This window comes from Panthera tigris, chromosome F2, assembly GCF_018350195.1.
Source record: "Panthera tigris isolate Pti1 chromosome F2, P.tigris_Pti1_mat1.1, whole genome shotgun sequence".
NCBI lineage: Eukaryota > Metazoa > Chordata > Mammalia > Carnivora > Felidae > Panthera > Panthera tigris.
Window position 1 is genome coordinate 16,808,274 of NC_056676.1, and position 16,574 is coordinate 16,824,847.

General features: G+C 38.9%; 1 protein-coding gene and 2 non-coding genes across 8 annotated transcripts in view; 2 read left to right on the plus strand and 1 right to left on the minus strand.

The window, feature by feature from the left end:
- The window catches only part of DNAJC5B (DnaJ heat shock protein family (Hsp40) member C5 beta), a 97,795-nt gene extending 87,670 nt beyond the window's left edge, over positions 1-10,125 (plus strand). For 2 of the 6 annotated variants that reach the window (XM_042972727.1, XM_042972726.1), the window contains exon 7: positions 1,894-2,225. In XM_042972727.1, coding sequence (XP_042828661.1) covers positions 1,894-1,988 — 95 coding nt within the window. In that variant the 3' untranslated portion in view covers positions 1,989-2,225. Of the gene's footprint in view, positions 1-1,893; positions 3,226-9,524; positions 9,592-10,039 lie in introns of those variants that run through there. The other 4 variants (XR_006212805.1, XR_006212806.1, XR_006212804.1 and 1 more) reach the window with 4 other exon arrangements.
- Positions 10,126-15,588: 5,463 nt separating this feature from the next.
- On the minus strand, positions 15,589-15,661 carry TRNAR-ACG. The gene has a single exon. It is a non-coding gene; the product is annotated as a tRNA-Arg (tRNA).
- A 358-nt stretch (positions 15,662-16,019) lies between these two features.
- On the plus strand, positions 16,020-16,112 carry TRNAY-GUA. The gene is made up of 2 exons: positions 16,020-16,056; positions 16,077-16,112. It is a non-coding gene; the product is annotated as a tRNA-Tyr (tRNA).
- The last annotated feature ends 462 nt before the right edge of the window (positions 16,113-16,574 follow it).

Below are 16,574 nucleotides of genomic sequence, written 5' to 3' on the forward strand. Positions count from 1 at the left end.
ACACTTTCTTTGTGCCTGAATCACATCTTTTAAATTGAGTCTGTTGGTAGCACAATTTCCATTTTTATTGTCTGAAAATGCCTTTATATTATGGTTTTTAAAAAAATAACAATAGGGGTGCCTGGGTGGCGCAGCTGGTTAAGCGTCCGACTTCAGCCAGGTCACGATCTCGCGGTCCGTGAGTTCGAGCCCCACGTCAGGCTCTGGGCTGATGGCTCGGAGCCTGTTTCCGATTCTGTGTCTCCCTCTCTCTCTGCCCCTCCCCCGTTCATGCTCTGTCTCTCTCTGTCCCAAAAATAAATTAAAAACGTTGAAAAAAAAAATTAAAAAGGTAACAATAGCACAGTTTGTAAACAAATTTAGGTTGATAGATACTTCTTTTAACATATTAAAAGTATAATTCCATAGTTTTCTGGCCTACACATTTGCTATTCAGAGATAAGACTGCTGTTGAAACCACTGGTTTTCTTTAATGTCACTAAGATGTCTTAGATATAACTTTATCTTTAATTTATCCTGGCTTGTTCTTGAATCTGGGGATTGGTGTCTTTCTAGAGAATTCTTAGCCATTAAATCTTCAAAATATTGTCTCTAATTTTTCTTTGAAAGTCTTATCAGATATGTTAGATTTTATCACTCTATTCCTCATGTCTTTTAACCTCTTTCATATTTTATTTCTTTGTTTCTCTATTACATTCTGGTTAACCTCCTCAGATCTGTCTTCCACTTCATTAATTCTCTCTTTAGCTATAAACCCACTCATCAGGTTTTTAAATTTCAGATGTTTTAATCTCAACTTCTTTTTTAATAGTTTCAAAATCTACTTGGTCACTTAAAAAACACATGCAGCTCTTTTTTATTCTATGTCTTAAAAGTGCAGGACTTGAAGTCTTTGTGGGTCTGATTTGGCCTATTGTTTCTACTAGCTCTCACTCAGTGTGCATTGTTTCTGTGTGTAATCTTTCACTCCCTCCTTCTCAATCTTTCCATCTCTCTCTCTCTCTCTCTCTCTCTCTCTCTCTGTTTTTACTATGAGTTACGTTTCTTGCAATTTTTTAGTTATTTTTTGAGGGTCTTTCTCTATTTCTCTATATCTCCCCGATCTCTCTATTCATTTTTACCTTGAGTTCATGTATTTAAGCAATATTTTAATGAATCTTTGAGACCTGTGTTGAAGGTGGAGCCATTCTCTTCTGCTAGGTGCTTGGGAGCACATCTTATACTGGACCATTTTAAACTAAATTATCAGCTTGAGGTTTCCTGGAACACATAGATATTTAAATTTGGTCTGCCAATATGTATGCTCATTGGCTTGCCATTAAGTATTTGTAGGGGAGCTCTTTCCTCTTTCACCTGAGCACCAAAATGCAAGCCTAACAAATTTCCTTATAGATTTAGGGGTATGGTGACTTAGAGTGTGATAACCATTTTGGGTACAGCATTATGTGGGAAGCTTCCTATTAGACTTTCATCTAAGCAAGCTCCAAGTTCTGACCTCTCTCCCAACCAGGACCATATATGTAATTGTGCACTGAACAGCTTTAGGGGGCATTTTGCATACAGATATACACTAGAGTCTATATGACATATGTGGTAGACCTGTCCTCATCCCCACAAGATGGCTCAAGTTCACCAGGTTCAGCAATTGCTTCAAGTTGAAAGCTGGGTTCAGTGCTTTTGTTTTATAATTCTATAACTGACAGAACTTAAATGAAGAGTAAAGATAGTGTCTCCTCCCTTTTGAAGTCCTTTAAAGGGTAGGCATCCTCAATATCTTATGAACTGAATTGGTTTGCCAATCATCATTTCAACAAAAATATCTACCACTTGCCCCATTAAAGGAAATGTAACATAATAAGAGGGTGTTTATTGCTTTGCTTTGTTTATTTTTAGATGTGGACTTTCCAGTTGTTCTCCAGCCTACAAATGCAAATGAGAAAACACAGCTAATCAGAGAAGAACCTCGAAGTTATTGCACAGACTCTTAATATTGAGACCACTGAGGGTCCACAATACCTCTTCTTGGTTCAACCATGTCTCCAGGTGGTCATGGGAGGGCAGGGTAGGGGGCATGAAATGCTGTGAACTTTTCCACATTTGTGTTTTATTTTTTAGGTTAGGGAAAGATGATTGCTACATAATTTTCTCAGTAAGCAGTCTCACTCTTTGAGTAGAATTCCTAATGAAACACATTCCATTTTGATGAATAAAAGCCTGAAGAGTTATTTTATGCTCCTTGCATGAGGTAAGACAGTAGTACTGGACAGGCTTCATGAGCCTGCCCTTTATGTGACCCAGACCTAATTCCTTACTGTAGTATTCCAAACAGAAGCCACTTTTCATCTATTTAACTGAATTGCAATATTCCTATCTGCCACAAATATCATCAGCAAAACATATATGAGAATTTAAGAGGAATCTTGTGTATGTGTGGAGAATTTTCCCTGTCAATATTCAATATGGCTAGAAAAATATGTCAAGAGGCAGGAAGAAATTATTAGGTAAAAAAGACAAATCACTTAATTTTGAAGTATATCTTTGAAAGATTAAAAACTGTCATTTACTAGAAATTGTTGAGTAAAACCAAGAAGAAAGGTTTTGTGTGTACTTTTAGATTGGCACAAAAACAAAAACAAAATATCAACCTGGTTACGTTTATGGTTTTTCTGGATCCAGAAAAATTCCCAAACCAGCCCTAAAAATGTGTTGACCATTTTTTTAATTAAAAATAATTTTTATACAACTGACCTAAATTAGACAAAGTGAGGAAAAGAAACATATAGGGTAAAAGGTAGAATTCTGAATTCTACAGCCTAACTTTAGACTTAAAGGCATATCATTTACCCCTTTTTGGGTGGGATTAATTACACTGATCAGAAAGTGCTCAGCTCTGTGCATGTTGAACAATTAAGCTCAAAGGTCATGTCTGCATTTACTGTTTGATCTTTATATTCATTATGTGATCAAAACCATGTGCTAAAACCATGTTCTAAAATAGTACAGAAGGTGTTTGTTTTTTCTTGGTTCTTTATATAATATTGCAGCTTTCAAGATCTTATTATGTTTTTATATAATACTGCATGAAATGCCATTTTCTTTTTCTGTTTCTTATTCTCCCCTACCACCAAATTACAGTCAAATGAGCCTAAATATACATTGTAAGTGAAAATTGGTATTATAACTCTGACAGTTATGAAGTCATTAAAACTCTACTTTAACTCTTGAGTTACTGGATTTTTTTTTAATTGACATAATCAAGTAGGAAAAGCCCTGGTTTGAAAGTTAGGAAAGCTGGTTCTAATCTAAACTCTCACTACCTAGCCCTGTGACCAAGTGAGATGAGAATATGGCTAATTGCTCTGTGTCTCCATTTTCTTATCTGCTCTGACCACCTTCCAAGTTACTGTGAGACCAGATGAAATAGCTGAGGTGAAAGAACTTTACAGAATCAAGTATTTGGCAAATATGAGGTGGTTTTATGTGAATTTGTATGTTTGTATAATGTGACTTCTTGCATAGATAAACTCTTACCCAACAAAACCCAGGAAGATACCCAGTACTAATGGCTCCAGTGATCAGCAAGTAGTTGGAACTCTGTATTCAACAAACAAGTGTTATTTTCCATTTGATGGGAACCTAAGATAAATAGCCCTGTCTGTGGATAATTTCAGCTACTACATTTCCTTCCTGAAGTCTTTTAAAGCAAAAGGTCAGGCCTATTTTTGAAGAGCAACTGTAAATCACAAAGTTCCTTTCTTTCTCTCCCAGACCTCATTTTTCTTTCTCACATGGAATGTTTTACTTCTACTCACAGCTTATCCAGAGAGCTGGTACAAGAGTAGAAAGATGAGAACAGGACATGAATCAGAATCAGAATCAGATGGTCGGATTAAATTCATGAAGGGGTTCTTGTTAATGTTCCCCACAAAGGGCTAATTACCGGTTTCAATGATGAATGTGTATGAACGAGGAAATGAATCTACAGAATGTCCATTGGCTACATAGAAGCAAGGATCAACTCTTGATTTGAGGAGAGGCTATTTAGGCATCTTGTAGAGATCAGCAGAAGCTGCCATCCAGAGTCACCTGCAGGTCTTCTAAATTCATAAGCATCTTAGCAGAGAAGCACCAAGAGGAAACATGCTCACTGTGATCTTCATAAAGGGCCAAATGAACCAGCACTTCAGTGGCTTAACACCTAGTCCTGGGCTTCAGGTTACCAGAGTAGGTGATTTCATATAAGGTTTCAAAGTCCATCTATTTATTTTTTCCTCTTTTACATAAGAACATAATAAAATACATATATGCATTTTTGTTTACCAAAATACACATATTTTAATTCTTTGAGAATAAATGACATTCTATTTCTACATTTTAAATGGTATGTATGCTAAAACACATCTGATGTGGCCTAAAATACACCCACCTGTAATGCACTGCCTGATCTTCTCATCTACAGAGAGGGTTCCACTTAGGGCTACATAATCTCTGTGGTTGGCACAATGATGACTCCTCCAAGATGTACTTATCCTAATTCCCAGAACCAGTGAATATATTACTTTTTACAGTAAGAGGGACTTTGTAGATGTCATTGCCAATGATTCTGAGATAGGGAGATTATCCTGGATTATCCAAGTGGGCACAATCTAATCACATGGCTCCTTAAAAATGGAGAATTTTTCCTGGCTATGAGAGAGATGTGATGATTGAAGAATGGTCAGAGATATGCTCTGAAGTTAGAGGAAGAAAAGGGCCATAAACCAAGGTATGCAGGCAACCTCTAAAAGTTGGAAATTTTAAGGAAATGGATTCTTCTCTAGAGCCTCCAAAAAAGAAATGCAGCTCTGCCACCACCTTGATTTTTGTCCCGTGACACACGTCAAACTTCTGACCTTCTGACTGTATGAGTTTAACACTGAATCACTGCTCCTCACTTGTTTCTTTATTGTTCTTACTCCTTATTCTAGATTTCTTTTTCTTTTTCTTTTTCTTTTTTTTTTTATTCCTTCATCCTGAGTATCTAACTTCATTTTCTCCTCAGTCTCTTCTCTTCCCTGGTTCTCAATACTCCATCTCCTTCCCTGTTCTCCTCCCTTCTCCCACTCCCACCTTTCTTCCATTTGACATTTATTCCTTTGTTTTAGTCTCCTAATCTCTCTGCTGGCCACTACCAATGCCATGTCCATGTTTACTGGTCTTTTACATAAACTGTTATAAATCTACCCCCAACCAGCGCAGGAGGGAGAGATAGCAAATAGTCTGGGTAACAATATGCAGAAAGGTGAATATTTTCAAATTCAAGCACAGATACTCATAATGCTGATAGGTCAGAGAGGAACAGAAGTATTTTTCCAACAATTCTCTGAGTGTATTGACAGAAAAATAATTCATAGTGACCACATTCATTATTTGAATGTATGGCAAGGTAATTTATTGAGACATTAATTGTGTTTTGTCCTTAGTGAGACTCAAAGGAATGAGGGCTGTCCTTCTGAGATTCATCTTATAAAGGTCACTCCCTTGCTATTGTGACGTTGGAGGTTAAATATAATGGTAGAGAGACACCTAGAAAACTACCACCCAGGCTTTTGTTTGGGTGCTTGGGCTATTATAAGGGCTGTTAGAAAGAAATTTGAGGGAGAGAAGTAGCCCTGTTATGAGGGCCTTTAGACTAAAGATGGGTTTGGAAGTTTGGAGGGGAGCTCCCAGAGTAGCCCAGACTTGTGCCTCTGTTAGAGTAAGCAGTTAGTTAGATTCTAGCAGGATACCCAGAAGCCAGCAAAGAGGAAGTCATGGCCACCTATCAGGGAAGTCAGAGGCCTGTCCTGGCAGCACTCCACAAGAAGCCAGATCAAACCAGACAGGCCCAAGAAGGTGGGTGTCATGACAGGAAAACCCTGGCCAAAAAAGGAAGAAAAGGCCAAAACCCAGCTTCCAAGAAATCCCTGCCCCTAGTAATGAATATTCCACCCCTAGTTTGTAACTGTCAATAAAAGATAGAAACCCAAACCCCAGTGTGCACAGCTCTTCTTCTCTTTCTCTAAGTCACCTGCTGTCACATCTGAAGAGTATACTCTAGCTTTAATAAACTTTCCCACTTGTGTCATTCATCCCTGTGTTGTGTCTGTCCTTGAATTCTTTCTCGTGAGGAGACCAAGAAGCTTCGGCGACAACTTTGGGACAGGCTGGGTCAAGGCTCCAGGGCCCAGGGTCACCCCAGTTTACTGGCAATATCTCCACAGGGGAGAGCCCCTCTGATGAGATAGCACTTGGATGCCTGGGTGACAGACAAATTTAAGTCATGGCTTCTTAGCCATAACAAAAGATTCCTTTACCCACACCTGGCCCCTCAAAGGAATCCTATAGGGTTGGACACAGAGACCCCAGGAGCAATGAGGCTGGAGCAAGATGAAGGGCTAGAAACTCACTTGGAGGAGGAAGACAGAAAACCTGAGGACCCCATACATCCCTAGGAAGTGGGGAAGACTCTTAAAACCTGGCTGAGGTGAAATTTCTTGCTACCTTGTTAAACTGCAGCTCTGAGTCAGAATTAAATTTAGAACATATAATGTATTTAGATGATGAAGAAACTTACCTAAGATCTTTTCTCAAATGTCACTTCTTCAAAGGCTTTCCCAGACTACCCTGCCTAGAACTATAACCCACCTCATGCTTCCTATTCCCTACTTTTTTCCTTCATACCTTTCACTAACATACTTTTTAGTCTTGATTTATTGTCTGTCTCCCACACTGTGAAGGCAAAGATTTTGGGCTATTTTTGTGTTCTGCTGTATCCCCAGTGCTTAAAATAATGCCTGACACATGGTAGACAGCAAGGAAATATTTGTTAAATGAATAAATGTTTAACCTGTATCACAGAACAGAGAAATTCCTACCTGCTAGAAATGCAAAAGCTGCTAGAATCTTTAGCCTTTAGGAAGGCTTAGTATATTAATTTTTTTGCATATTAATATGAACAATTTGATTAATATAAAAATTAATGGTAGCTTGGCACCCAATAAGGCCTCTGACTCAATTACAGAGCTATCTTAAAAAATTTTAGCAGCTTGCCCTCCCTTACTCCTCACTGATGTGAAGGCAAATCCATCCCCAGAGCACCAGTCCTTCCCCAACAAAGAAAAACCTTTATCCGAGAAACACAAGTCCACTTCTCCAAACCCCTCTTTTTCCAGCCTGCACCCCTCCTAAGCACCTAAGTAACATTTATCTGTATATTATTCTTGAGCTGTTCTAGAGTACAAAGTATAAACTTAGATTAAGTTATGTATAACCAGTTTCTGTAAAACAAAGCCATTTCCAAATTGCAGATGGCTCAAATTAGCAGTGATTTCCAGAATGACATCTTAGAGTCAGAGTCTACATTTGTATTTTTCCCAGTGCTAAAAATGAAGTAGGAACTAACAAATATCTTTTGATTAACTGATTAATTCTTACAACACATGTCATTTCTGAGAAAAGCCTTTCTCCAAAAAGAGGCCTAAACATGCTCAGTATTAAATGGGTGGGATACAGCTTTCTGGAACTTTCATGCTGTTCCCGGGCTGTCCCCAAGAAGCAAAACTAAATTCCCAGAATCCAATCAGCAGTAATAGGACAGCTGTTAACACTTTCTGCTCGCTACTGGGGCTGCCAACTCAGCTTTGTAATAGCAGAAAAATCCTATTACTGTATCAACTTCTTCGGCTCCTGAGAGCCCCCCCACCCCAGGCAGGTCCTTGTTCCCAGGCCCAGAAAGAGGGGATCTTACCTCGTGAAGGTTTTTTCCTTCTGAGAAATCTGTCCTGGTACTCAAATATCTCTACTCCCGAAACATTGTCCAGAGTCATCTATAATGCACTTTATTTTCTGGTGAAGAATAATTGGGGAGAAAATTTTTAGTGAAAATTTTCACTTTGGGAATGAAATTCCAACATTTTCTTAAATACTTTTAGAATGATCTATTTGGGCATGTTAATTATTAAACTGACATTTTTCAGGATTATTTATTATAATTGCAGAAAGCAGTATTTTAAAGCTAACCTAGGTTTAAAAGTAACAAATGATAGCCATCAGGAACAGAAAAATATTAAGTCTACTTATTGATTAACTTATAGCATAACAGTTTTATATAAAATGCCTTCATTTCAAAAGTTACTTCATTGTATTTAGCATGGAATTTGTTTTTTAAACAATACATAGTATACTCAGAAAATAAAATTTTAGCTACCGAAACCTGAAAGATGCAGGTTATTCTGAGTAAGAGGGTAAAAAGAATAAAAGTGATTCACTTCCCTTCTTTCTACTTTTCTTTGTTCTCTCTTAAGTCTTTTCTCAGCACATGCCATCCCTCAAACTAAAGGATTTGAAAGGAGGTGGGAAGTGATGGCTTTTAGGATCACAGGAGGATTTGTATTTTTAAAAGATGATTCATTCTTTCATGAATTAAAAATAAATCTGTCGAATGAACAATAATAACCAATAGTCATAGTGCTTACTACCTGAAGCTGCCCTAAGAGCTTCTTATTAGCTTGATATATTTTATATTTATATATTCACTTAATACACCATCTAAGGGACAAGTACTATCAGCATTATCACTCCCCCATTTCCACACTAAGAAACTAAACCACACAAAGTTTAAATAAACTTGGCCAACATCATCCAGTTAGTAAGATGTAGAACAGGCTTGTCCTCAAATCCATGGTTTTAACAGCTGCGCTATATTGCCTCTCCATGGTGATCTTAGATTTCCAACTACATTTGTCCTTCCTGAAAACTAACCCTCTCCATGTGCTGCCCAACTCCGTCCCAGAGCTCTCATTTTCAAAAGAATATTCATTTCTGTCACTCTATTATGTATCTTTCTCTTTAACTGCCCTTTGTAGTAATCATCCTCACTTAATTCTCAGGGCCTTCTTCAAAAGCAAATCCTCAAAGACTCAAAATCCTCAAATTCTCCAAGAGCAAATTCCCAAACACTTCCTCTGTTGCTGCTTCCTCCTCCTGCTCCTATTCCTCCTCCCCCCCCCCCCCCAGCTCCCTGTAGCATTTCTTTACCTGGGAAGCCTGTGTAGCCTTGGTAGCTGTCTGCCACTTTCTCTTGTCTGACCAATGAATAACTGCAGCATTAATCAAGTGAGTGAAAAGTTGGATTTTTTTTTTTTTAGATTTTAAAAGTGATTCTAGAGCTGTGGATATTACTAAACAATCCTGACTAAAAATTTTGGTAAAGTTCCTGCCATAATTTTACAAGATAATAGACAGTGCTAAGAAAACTTTTAATATATATTTAAATAGTATTTAGTACATAGTAAGTACTAAATATACATATATATATATATATTTAGTATATTACATATATTTAGTATATATATGTATTTATTGTGTATATATATATACATATATATATATATATTCAGTACTTACTATGTGCCAGACAATATTCTAAGTGTTTAATATAGATTAATTCACTTAATCCTCACAGCAAGACTCTGAAGTTGGTGCTATTATTTCTCATTTCATAGATGGGAAAACTGGAGCTGTTAATTAACCTGTGACTTTAATAACAAGAGAACCAGCATTTGGACTCAGGTAGTCTAGCTCTAGGGTCTGTCTGCCTAATTATGACACCACCATAGCACCATAAGACATTTGAATTCTGTAAAGTCAGATATAACTACTTATTTAATATCAAAACAGCATTTATACTCAGTATACTCAAATTTGTTCCTCCCCTATTAAAAGTGAATACCATAGGTCTATAAATCCAAGTTAATACATTCTGTTCCATTATTCTGATTCCACAAGATTGGGATGAGAACATTTGCTATTATATATAAAAACAAGGCATTTCAATATCATTTATACAATAGGATGTATAGTTTTCCATGACTTTAATTATCTATTCATAATAAAAGAAATTATACTCAATTTCTCCATTGTACAAAATAAGGTACAATTTTTGAAGTTTCTATTAGTAAAAATATACCATTATTATGTCAGATGACTAAATTAATAACCCTTTATTATTTCTTCATAGGAAATACAACATGGCAAACTAATTTTTCCTAAAGGACCTGGAATTTTATCTCCCATCATTTAAAATAAACGTGTGCTCCACAGCAATTTATTTTGTTTCTGGTAGTCTGTGTATGTCAAATTGCCATTGTGAAAAGCACAGTACCCTCCACACTCTGGACCTACCAGTCTTTATTTTTTCCTTTGGCACTCCCCACTGTTAAGCATACTATAGATATTATTTATTGTCAACCTGTTGTCTGTCTGTCCCTTCAAAATATATGCTCCAAGAGCAGAAATTTGTGGCTGTTTTGCTTACTGCTGCATCCTCAGCACTATAATAGTGCCTGGAACATAGTAGAGACTGAATAAATGTTTATTAAAGGAATAAATATGAATCTCTGAAGAAAATCTCCCTGCAACATCTTTTCCCAGCCCTAGTCCTCCAAATCTTACCTTTGGGAAAGACACTGTATGAACAAGATGATAGCTCTACTTTTCCTGAGTGTGAAAGACTGCAAATGAACTTGCAGTCTTATGGAGCCCTGGGAATTGGATGGGTCAGTCTTGCAATCTCCCTGTAGTGCAAATGGTTCCTTTTAACCTCCTTAAGAGAAGTAGGGGGCCAAGGGTTGGTCTCATTAAAATCTTCTGATATAGTGATTTGGCTTATAATTCAGGATTTAGCTTGGCCTAATCATCCTGATTCCATATTTGCAAATTTTCCTACTTGCTAAAATTTATTTCATGGTCATTCACAATAATATATATTAAATAAGATATATAAACAGTAACACACAAAACACATATTGATCACTTAAGATAATGTTGTGAACAGAGGCTCACAGGAACTTAACCTTGTATTTTTCCTAAAAGCAAAGGTTCAGTATTCACTAAACCACTGTTTGTGGTGACTATATAGAACCTAACTACTGCAAATAACACAAATGAACTGTATCTCCTGGAGTTATCCGGAATGGTTCCCTTTCTAACCTTGAAAATGCTATCTCTGTGGTTTCTCATAACAAGCAAATGTTCTCATTCCAATCTTTTGGAATCCTTCTTGGAAACAGTACACATTTACAGAAAGCTATGGATGAGGAATCAGTAAACCTGAGTTCAGCTCTGCTCCCCCAACCTGAAGAGTTTATCCTGAAGAAATTATTTAACATTTCTTGGTAGAGCTTCCTGCTCTGCAGAACGGTTTCAACTGAAAGGAAGAACTTGAAAGTTCTTTCATATGCATATTTCGGCAGGTTTGATTTCTTCTGAGGCCTGTCTCCTTGGTTTGCAGATGGCCACTTTCTTGCTGTGTATTCATGTGGTTGTCTCTCCATGCATGCAAATGTCTGGTGTTCTCTCTCCCTGCGTCCTAATCTCATAAGGACAGTAGTCATATTGGATGAGGGCCCACCCTAATGACCTCATTTTAATCTAATTATCTTTTTAAAGGTCCCCATCTCCAAATACAGTAACATTCTGAGGTACTGGGGGTTAGTATTAGAATTTGGAGAGGGGTAGGAGAAAATTAGTCCATAATATACACCATCATTCTCTCAAAATTGTGCCAGATTTTGGTTTGCTTTATATTTGCACCATGAATTCTTTTTTTTTTTCCCTTCAAGCATTTTATTTTGGCAAAACTTTGCAGATCTGTAATGAATATTTTTTAATGCTGGATGCATGCTAGAAACCATGTCAAGAATATAGATATTAATAAACATAGGTACTAATTTCAAAACTAACTCATGAAATAAGGACATTAGTGCCAACTATAGATCAAACACTTAAGTGTCTGTCATTGTACTAGCTGCTATAGGATATTATTTTAATTTCCAAAAATATCTTCTTTTTTTTATGAAATTTATTGTCAAATTGGTTTCCATACAACACCCAGTACTCATCCCAACAGGTGCCCTCCTCAATGCCCATCACCAACTTTCCCCTCCCTCCCACCCCCCATCAACCCTCAGTTTATTCTCAGTTTTTAAGAGTCTCTTATGGTTTGGCTCTCTCCCTCTCTGTAACTTTTTTTTCCCCCTTCCCCTCCCTCATGGTCTTCTGTTAAGTTTCTCAGGATCCACATCAGAGTGAGAACATATGGTATCTGTCTTTCTCTGTATGACTTATTTCACTTAGCATAACACTCTCCAGTTCCATCCACGTTGCTACAAAAGGCCATATTTTATTCTTTCTCATTGCCATGTAGTATTCCATTGTATATATAAACCACAATTTCTTTATCCATTCATCAGTTGATGGACATTGAGGCTCTTTCCATAATTTGGCTATTGTTGAAAGTGCTGCTGTAAACATTGGGGTGCAAGTGCCCCTATGCATTAGCACTCCTGGATCCCTTGGGTAAATTCCTAGCAGTGCTATTGCTGGGTCATAGGGTAGATCTATTTTTAATTTTTTGAGGAAACTCCACACTGCTTTCCAGAGTGGCTGTACCAGTTTGCCTTCCCACCAACAGTGCAAGAGGGTTCCCGTTTCTCCACATGCTCGCCAGCATCTATAGTCTCCTGATTTGTTCATTTTAGCCACTCTGACTGGCGTGAGGTGGTATCTCAGTGTGGTTTTGATTTGTATTTCCCTGATGAGGAGCGACGTTGAGCATCTTTTCATGTGCCTGTTGGCCATCCGGATGTCTTCTTTGGAGAAGTGTCTATTCATGTTTTCTGCCCATTTCTTCACTGGATTATTTGATTTTTGGGTGTGAAGTTTGGTGAGTTCTTTATAGGTTTTGGATACTAGCCCTTTGTCTGATATGTCATTTGCAAATATCTTTTCCCAATCCTTTGGTTGCCTATAAGTTTTGTTGATTGTTTCCTTTCTCTTTATCTTCAAGAGGTCCCAATACTTCATTTTTGCTTTTAATTCCCTTGCCGTTGGAGATGTGTCAAGTAAGAAATTGCTGTGGCTTAAGTCAGAGAGATTTTTTCCTGCATTCTCCTCTAGGGTTTTGATGGTTTCCTGCCTCACATTCAGGTCCTTTATCCATTTTGAGTTTATTTTTGTGAATAATGTAAGAAAGTGGTCTAGTTTCATTCTTCTGCATGTTGCTGTCCAGTTCTCCCAGCACCATTTGTTAAAGAGACTATCTTTTTTCCACTGGATATTCTTTCTTGCTTTGTCAAAGATTAGTTGGCCATACTTTTGTGGGTCAAATTCTGGAGTCTCTATTCTATTCCATCGGTCTATGTGTCTGTTTTTGTGCCATGGACCATGAATTCTTTATAAAGCTCTTTGTATTTTTTTCCAGAAATTTCTAATTATCTTTGGCTTGCTTTTTGAGAAAAGTGACAAGCCGTTATCATATCTCTAAAGTCTTCCTGGTCCTTAATCACACTGTTATGAAAGACTCCCCTTTCTTCTTAGAGCCCTCTGACACACCTTTTGTTTTTTCCTAATTTGTCCTGATTGCCTTCTTGGCTGGTTCCCTTTTTACTTAAATTCTATGTACTCCTCTTCTTGGATTTTTTTTTTTTTTTTTTTTTTTTTTTTTTTTACTGAAGTACATCTATGGCAGACACAGAGATTTGCTGCTAGATTGATTGCCTTTCAAGAAAGAACTGCCCAGCTGCAGAGAGGATAGTTAACTGAGAGCCTCCAGATGTTACCTCCTTTAGGGTCTACCTCAGCTTTCCAGAGAAGGTATTCAGCCTTTGGGCTATGACTGAACAAAGTGATGGTCTGAAAACCTAGTCATTCCTACCCAATTCAGGACTCCTCTGAAGGGAAATCTTTGCTCTGCAGGTACCAAGCCTATCAGGTCCACATTGCTGCCTAACTACCCTTACCTAATACTGTGTCCTCTCCTTTTCCATTCACAGATGTTACTCCCCACTATAATTTTATACTCTAGTTCTGTGTCAACTCTTGCTTCCTAGAGAACCCAATCAGTATAACATCTTCAAGTAATGTTTATTTTTTTGTTTTAGAAAGGAATCATAGGATTTAAATTTTATGATACCTTGCAAGTGTGAACTATTTATTCTCATATGTGATTGCTACTTTGATTGTTTATACAGTTCTGGGTTCAAAATTATTTCCCCAGAGAACTTCAAGAATCTTGCTCTACTGTGTTCTAGCATCCAGTATTGCTGATAAGAAATCTGATCAAAATCTGATTTTCATTCTTTTGTAGCTAGCCTGTTTTTTGTTTGTTTTGTTTTGTTTCTTTCTGTCCCCATCTCTGAAAGCCTAGGCTTTCATCTTTATCCTCAATGATTTTACATTTCACTAGGCTATCCAGGCATGGTTGTTTTCTGTCACAAGTAACAGAGTCAGAAATCACCCACTATCTTGGCCCTCTTGGAGGGTGTTACTCTGGTCTGGCTGACTGCTGAGGAAAGAGTGCAAGAAGGGGATACACCAAGAAGCTAGAGTTTCTCCCACAGTGCAATGATGGCCATGACCGTGACCTCTGAAAATAATCAACCCCTTACTTGTCACCCTTGTAAAATGAGAAGAAGGTAAGAATAAGATGGAGGCTCTTTCCTTGGAGACTCATTTTGAAAGTTCTGTCAACAAACTTGGGAGAAGGCCTGCAACATATGGCTGCAACTTCCCACAGAGGTAATTTTTTTAAACTCTCAGGAATACTATGTAACTTGAGACAAATATTAGCTTGTTACCTGCAAAAATGCCAAAATGTTCACTAGGAAACAAAAATAAAACCCACCATCATTTTGTTCAAATTGTCTGTACTTGTCCCCCCCCCCCAATTTTTAGCTTCCTTTAACTGTTTATGTGCCTTTAAGGAGACTGCTTTCCCAGTTAAAAACTAGTCCTTTCTCCTAACCCCACATTTTCTCCTCCCTAACTTCTATCTTCCTGAATTTCACATTTTTTTTTAAAGCTTTTACTTTTGGAAATTGCTATTTTCCTTGAGCAAATTTAAGAGAATTCTAAACTACTCTCCAAAAATAAGATCAATAACTTCAAAATAAAAATCCAATGTATTCAAACCAACATTATGCCCTCTCCGTTAAAAGACCCTTGAGGACAGAATCCAAGTTACTCCATGGTTTTTATGCTATGCTTACAACCTAGGAGGGGCTCGATACACTAATTAAGATGAAATGTAAAACAGGAACCGAATCAAAAATACCTTAACTTTCTTTCGTCAGCACTGTCAGGGCGTGTGCGTGGGCAGTTTTTCTCGTGACTTTGGTGACTAAAGTCTTCAATTGTTTTACAAGACCCGACGAATGAAGCTACTGCAGAAGCTGCCCTGGCACTTCAACCAGCTTCCTCACGGGGACAGCGGGCTTCACTTGTTCCCTAACCCAGCTTCCTACCTGGAGTTCCTGAGCGGCTGATCTCCCCAGCTTTCCCCAGAGCCTCCCCCCGCCCGTGTCGGAAGCGCTCTCGCGGGCAGTTAGCCGCGCGGCCGCGGCTGCCTCTCCTTAGTGCTCGAGAGAGTTCGACGGGGCGGCACTGGAAGCGACGCACAACAGATTTCTGGACTCGAAGTGCAGTAAAATACTCTCGGCATTTGTGACTTGAGGAACCCTGAAGAAGTAATAATCTTTGCTTTTAAAAAAATCATTGTGACAAAAATGCCGAGCCAGGCAGGAGTCGAACCTACAATCTTCTGATCCGTAGTCAGACGCGTTATCCATTGCGCCACTGGCCCTCCACACAAGGAGAAACCGAGGGGACATACAGATTAGAGTGGTAAGGCCACACTCGGGCAGTCACTCCCAATATAGGGTGGTAAAGGAAAAGTAAAGGAAGGTGGTGTCGGAGTTGCTGAGTCTTGGTACCACTAGCTCTAGGACACACGCATTGGGGGTCCTTTCCGGGGTCTGTCAGGACCCCACGAAGGGAAGCCAGGTTGTATTTCTGCGCACGCGTGAAACAATACACAGGCATTCACTCCCTTCCCCTCCCCGTCCCGGAGTACGCATGCTCTATTCAGTCTCTAGCCCGCAGCTGTGCTCGCTCGGGTTCTTGAACATTGAGTCTCAAGGGGCACGAACAGTTTGCCCGTCCCTTCGATAGCTCAGCTGGTAGAGCGGAGGACTGTAGCTGACTTCCTGGCAGGAGACATCCTTAGGTCGCTGGTTCGATTCCGGCTCGAAGGAGACAAGTATGCTTTTTGCCAACTTTCTACGATTTACGGCCCTTTCCACGGGTCTCCTTTCCTAATATAATATTCCAACGAACACTTGGAGATTCTGGTACTTTCGCTCCAGTTTTGGCCTATGGCAGCAACCCCCGTATGAAATATTTTGTGAATTACCCAAGCGGGGACGTGCTGTCCTAGTGACAAGCGCCGAAGTGAGTCTGCGCTCTGCGGAGCGGCTGCCAGGTCCCGGCCTTCTGCTCCTTTCTAAATCGTCTTTGGCGTTTCCCGAGTCCCCTGAGCATACAGAGAAAGGTCCCGAGCCAGCCAGCCGCCTGCTCTTTTCCTCAGAGCTCCGGGGAGAGGGGGCAACTCGAACGCACTTTCCAGCGGCCATGAGAAGATGGGGGTGGGGGGGGTGGGGTCACCAGAAGGATACCTTGTGATGGGCAAACCTGGGAGTCGGGAAAGAAACGCGGTA